We start from the raw sequence: 6344 nt of genomic DNA, 5'->3' as shown, positions 1-6344 counted from the left end.
TAAAACCGTGTACCCACAATCTAATAAGACTTCTACCCTGAAATACTTCCCAGTGGCTTAGAAAAGACTTAAGAACATCATTTTTCTGTTCTTCATTTTGTAGGGTTTCAAACAGCTGGATTAGATACACATTTGTACTGACTGTGTTTGTACCTCCTTTTTTGTCTAAGACTGAGTTTCAACACAGCAGAAAATGGATTTCCTTTCTTCACTTGTATGACTCGATAACTACAACATTTGACACTGAGGAAGAGATTTGACTTTTTTTTTCTTTTTTTTTTTTTTTTGCCCTTATGCCAGAGTACCTCTCAATTGTAGCTATTAATGGTGGTGCTGGAAATCGTACCTGGCACATTACTGATACAAAGTATCTGTCCTACAAATTGTCATCTATACTCTCAGACTATACTTATAATCTATATGGAATAAATGAATAAAGCAACATCGCCATCCATTTGCTCACATTGCTTAAGAAAGAAGAACGAGGGTGCAATTTACAACAGGCACATACAAAAAGTCTTCTTGGCAAGAATTTAGTCAAACCAGGCGCAAATTTAATAATACAGAGAGAAAGATAACCACATTTTGTAAATTTCAATAGAGTATGCCATAATATTGAACATGTAATTGCATATATAGTTTCCAAATATATATCTGATAGAAATATTCAAGGAAAGGAAATTTAATAAAGGAATAAAGGAATAAATAAATCATCATGGCAGTCATCTCTTAGGAACATATCCTTGCTTACTACCACAGAGAAACTATTTGCTAATTAAATTCAGTAAACCCTGTGACTCTAGCAGAAACAAGAATGTTTGGAATGGCCAGAGACACGTATCCAAAATGGCAGCTAGTGCATGAGATTCACTTCATGGCGACCCCAACTCTTCTTCCTTGACTCTTGCTAGCAAGGTTGTGGACAGAGTGAGGGATCTCATGATTTCCACTCTGACGACCTCCCAGGCACACGCACTGTCCTTCTTCTCTTTCAGGTAGAGACGAATTCTCTGGAAGTACCTCTTCATCTGCAGGGAAGCGCTCCCATAGCTCTGGGCAGAGTCCTCCTGTGTCCCCAGCTGTACCAAGCAGGAGTCCAGGTGTTCCAGCTGCTGGTGCAGCCCTGTGCGCACGTGGTCCAGGAGGGTCTTGTCCCAGGCAGCAGAGGCGCGCTCTGACAGGAGGAGGTGGAAGGCCTGCTGCACCATCTCATGTTGCACAGACATGACCCGGACCTTCTGCAACTGGCTGCCATCCACCTGCTGCCAGGGGAATCTGAAGTCTCTCCTGTCCTTCAGGCAGGAAAGAGGGGAGAGTCTCCTCATTTGGCCCAGAAGCCTCATGTTTTGCATGCTGTCCAGGACATGGCTCTGGGGTAGCTCACAGCCCAGAGAGCCACTGGGGCAACAGATGAGCACCACCAGGGTCATCAGGAGACACAGCAGGAGGGCCATTGGCAAAAGGAGGGTGCTGCTGGTCTGGCAGAGATGAGCGACTGGGTGAACCTGGGATCCTAGGTGCTCTGAAGACAAGCTCCCAAGCCTGGCCTTAAATAGGGAGGGAACATGGATGTTCACTTCTCAAAGCATCTTTCTATTCGTCGACTTCCCTGTTTTTGTTTACATTCACGTGTCCCGCATATTGACTAAGAAGACATCCTCCATCTAAAGTAGTCTTACATTCATAATACAGTTTATTTTCCCAGGAGCTTCAGGTTGCCAGCCAGAAAATGTCTTTTTCCAACACTTTTTATCGTTTCCGTTTGATGTCTTACTAAGGACATAGTTTACACCATAATCTGAGCTCCATTTTGACCCGTTTTTTTGTGTTTTTTTTTTTAAATTGGTTGGCAGGCCCCTCAGTCCTATGGTCTTCTACATTTGGTTAAGGATATCAGAACTCCGGAGATCTGTTTCTCTCCTCTCCTCTCCTCTCGTCTCCTCTCCTCTCCTCTCCTCTCCTCTCCCCTCCTCTCCTCTCCTCTGCTCTCCTCTCCTCTCCTCTCCTCTCCTCTCCCCGTCAGCATCAAGTAGGAATACCGAAGGTGACCACCTGGGACTGAAACAAGAAAGGACTAGAAGGACTTCAGGATCCCACCAAGTCATCAGTGAGTGCAAACACGTGTGGCTGGTGGAAAGAGAGGAGCCTAGGGAGAGATGAAGTGGCCTGTAACAGTCTGGCAGTTTATCAGAGACACCACCTCCATTTTGTTCCACCAACAAGGGGACTGCTGAAGGGAGGAGAGGACTCCCCTGAGACTCACCAAGTGCAGCTCTGAGTCTCCATTGCTACTGCCCTCTGAATCCGGAGCAGCGGCAGTTAGGGACACCAGGGGACACAGATCTAACCAGGAAACTTAGGAAAAGACCTATCCCTCTGTGGCATAGTGCTGGGGCTGTGACAGTCCCTCTGCATAACCTCTGGATTATCTCTGACACACCCTGCTTTTTCTCTTGGCCAGGAGTCAGTGATTAAGCTAAGATGCCTACTTAGAGTCTAAAAGCCCTCAGGCTCCCATAGCCTACAGGGAAGAAAAAGCACAAAAGAGGCTTGTAAACTACTGAGCTCCAAACCAGGGATTAAAATAATATTGGAACAACTGTTCACTTCCACCACAGAGAACCCTTTAATTACCTTACTTAGACACAAGTCAATCCAGGCAAGTGTGATCAGTAATTGGAAAAGTACTGAGAGAGGGAATTCATAACATAATATATAAAATGGTTAAACCAACAGGAAGAAATATTGGAGACATGAACCAGGACAGGAGTCCAGCTTCTTCTTCTCGCATTTGCCCTTCTTCTGTAGCCAGTCAACAGCATCAGGTTGAGCCTGATGTAAATTTTTGAGCTCTCCTTTGAATCTGGAGAGGTGGCAGTCGTTGACTATGTGGGTCATAGTCTGTCTGTAGCCGCAGGGGCATTTCGGGTCGTCTCTGGTTCCCCAGCGATGGAACATAGCGGCGCACTGGCCATGGCCTGTTCAATAGCGATTGAGTAGGGCCCAATCATAACATGCTAGGTCAAAGCCAGGTTGACGCTTGCAGGGGTCTGTGATGAGATGTTTGTTCTTTACCTCAGCTGACTGCCAACTCTGTTTCCAAGAGACTGGAACAGAGAAGTTCAGTGTAGGCATAGGGGACCAGATTGGGTGACGAGACGTCAAGCGTTGGACAGGGTGGGCGAAGATATCCGCGAATATTGGCCGGTCTAGTCGACCGTAGATGTGGGAAATGATCTTAGATGATGCTGCATCCTGACAAATATCTGGCGGGGCGATGTTGCTAAGAACAGGCAGCCATGGAACCGGGGTGGAACGGATGGTTCCAGAAATTATCCTCATGGAGGAATATAATTTTGAATCGATCAAGTGGACATGGGGGCTACGGAACCATACTGGGACACAGTATTCTGCAGTGGAATAGCATAATGCCAGAGATGATGATCGTAGTGAGGAAGCGCTCGCGCCCCATGAGGAGCTGGCCAGTCTTGCAATGATGTTATTCCTCGCGCCCACCTTTGCTGCAGTTTTTTTGAGATGTTCATGAAATGACAGAGTGCGATCAAAGAGTCCAGCTAAAAACACCCCACAGGTTGAAGCACAACAGAATGAGGTCAATATCCAATCACTAGCTAAGGAAATGATCACAGGAGTGAGTAAAGAGTTTGGAAGGATTGTCATCAGAAATACAGGCACAGCAAAAGAGACTCTGGAAGAAAACATTTATAACCTGAAAGTTCCTAGAGAACTGAATCCTGAAATAGATGAGCTAAGAACACAATTAGCTGAACAAGAGAAAACAATAATTAAAACAGGGTAACAAAATAGGTGAACTCCAGAAAAAAGTAGAGGGGAGAGAAAATGGAATCAGTGAGGCTGAAGACAGAATTAGTAAGATCGAGAACTGACACAACTAAAAAAAAAGTGAGGGACCTCAGAAAGAGATTATGAGATACTGAAAACAACAACAGAGACCTATGGGATGACTTCAGAAGAATCAATATACGCATTTTTGGCTTACCAGAGGAAAAGGAGAGGGAGAGGAAGAAAGAGTCTTCAGGCCATAATAGCTGAAAACTTCTCTAGTCTAGACAACATCAAAGACAGAAAGATTCAAGAAGCCCAGAGGGTTCCAAACAGAATTAACCCAGACTGAAAGACACCAAGACACATCATATTTGCAATGGAAAGGAACAAGGATGAAGAAAGGATATCAGAACTCCAGAGGCAATTAAATTCTCTAGAACCAAGGATTGACTTTATTTAATATACGACTCATAGCAGAGGCTGATGATTATTAGTGGTTGAGCATCTCCGAAGATTCTTATTCTACCAGATCATATTCATGGATATTTGTATACTTCTTTTCACTAGCACCACAGGATAAGAAACATACAACCTGTCTTGTCTTGCTCTTGCTGTCTCCTTCCTATTTTTTATTTAATTGTTTGTATTTTCCTCTCTGGAGATTTAGAAATCTTCTCAGACTTTGACAAAATCCTCATCAGGATTCCTTGTTCTCCTCTGAAGTATGGATGGGTGCCAAAACTAATAGAAAAAAAAAAAAGGGTTTTCCAACACCACCACCTTCACTCACAATGGAGAGATGAAGTCTAGTAATGCTGTTCCTTAGACATGAAAGTGTGCTCAAGCCCAGCTCTCCTGTGCTCACTCCCTCCAAGCAAGCTCACCAAATCTTGAGACCTTTAGGAGTCCTCTACTATAGAAGGACTTATTGCCAACCAATCCAAACAACCTTCACTTGCCTCCAGAGTGTTTGTGTGGGGAATTCTTGTTCAACATTGTGTGGTGACACCTGTCCTGACCCGGGTCCTCAGGTAAATACCACCAACCTCTAGCTTCTAACAGCAAACATGTATTTTATCTTAGTAGACAGAGGGAGAAACCAATTGTGATCATGTGACATAAAACCAAATAATTTTTATTTTTCCAGTTCAGGATTGATATTTCCATTATTTTACATTTAGTATTATTTATTTCTTTTGATGCTTAACAATAACATCTCCCAATAGATGTTATATAAGAGAAATCAGTACACTTCTGTTGTTTATTCAGTTAGCACTCTTCTTACTAAGTTTTGCTTTTTGTGGTTTCCAAATCCAAATATAGCCTTATACCATTGCTTTTATTTGTCCAGTCTCATCCTTTGGTTCAAAACCATATGCTATATTACAGTGAGAGAAATGCATCATTAAAGTCAACAGTAAGGGCTTAGAGAGAATTCACCACAAGGACAGGCATTTTGCCATGCACAAAGCCCTTGCTTGGAATCCCAGCACCATGAAGGAGAAATTTCCACAGTACTAGTGGAAATTCCAGGACTGGTGTAAACATGATATTTCTTCCTCTCTGTCTCTCACTGAACACGAGATTTGAAAAGTGAAAAAAATACTTGTCCTCGAAGCAATGGGCATATGTGAATGTGGATCCAGCACTGCAAAAATATAATGAAATTGATGAAAATATTATTTTCTCTACAAATAAAGTTTGGCTACATATCTTTAGTTGGGGATTGTACCTGGAATCTTGGAGCCTCAGACATGAAAACCTTCTCATGTAAACACAATGCTCTGTTTACCCCTCCCCCCATGATAAAGTCTTCAAGAATGTCTCCTGAAGAGTCAGATGAGGAGTAAAGATTTAAAAGACAAAGAAGTGATTCCATATTTAAAAAAGGAAAATAATACAGACTGTAACAACCAGAAAGGTGAGTTAATAGTAGAGATGATCACAGGTTAATAGTAGAGATGGTCACAGTTAATAGTAGAGATGGTCACAGGTTAAATAAAATGTCAACATTTCCCACATAAGAAAACAATAACTGTAAACTGATAAAATTTTCATGAAAAACTTTTGTTTTGGAGGTATTGTTGTTTCTGGTTTATCAGAGCATGAACAGCTGACTTATGGTGCGGGGGATTGATCTCAGATCTAAGATGCCTCAAGCAAGAAAGTCTGTTGCAGTACTGACAGTGATGCTATGTCTTCAGTCCTATCCACTGAAAAACAACAACAACAACAACAAACTTCTTTATAAAAATGCACTCCATGAACCATTAAAATTATAATACCAGGACCCATTTCTTGACATATGGAGAATTTCACGGTGAAAGACAAAGGAAAGGTAGATAACATCTGGGAATACTACAATAACAATAGTCTTATCTTGTGTTGAGTTCCTTAACAGCAAACGTGTCCCAAAACAACACTGTAAACTAATAAAACAAAGGTTTTTTTTGTTTCAAGGCAGAAAACTGGTCCTTAGTGGATGGAGATCTTGATCCTTGTAACCAGTAGGGGGCACTCCTCCTCTGTAGATTCTT

General features: G+C 42.4%; 1 protein-coding gene across 1 annotated transcript; it reads right to left on the bottom strand.

Moving 5' to 3' along the window:
• Positions 1–872: 872 nt before the first annotated feature.
• Positions 873–1454, bottom strand: LOC132540742 (interferon omega-1-like). Its single transcript, XM_060198943.1, has one exon. It carries the CDS (start codon positions 1452–1454, stop codon positions 873–875), a length of 582 nt encoding a protein of 193 aa, XP_060054926.1.
• Positions 1455–6344: the final 4890 nt, after the last annotated feature.

This window comes from Erinaceus europaeus, chromosome 10 (genome assembly GCF_950295315.1).
Source record: "Erinaceus europaeus chromosome 10, mEriEur2.1, whole genome shotgun sequence".
Taxonomy (NCBI): domain Eukaryota; kingdom Metazoa; phylum Chordata; class Mammalia; order Eulipotyphla; family Erinaceidae; genus Erinaceus; species Erinaceus europaeus.
Note: the sequence above shows the minus strand (reverse complement) of the source record. Positions and strands in the feature narration are given on the sequence as shown.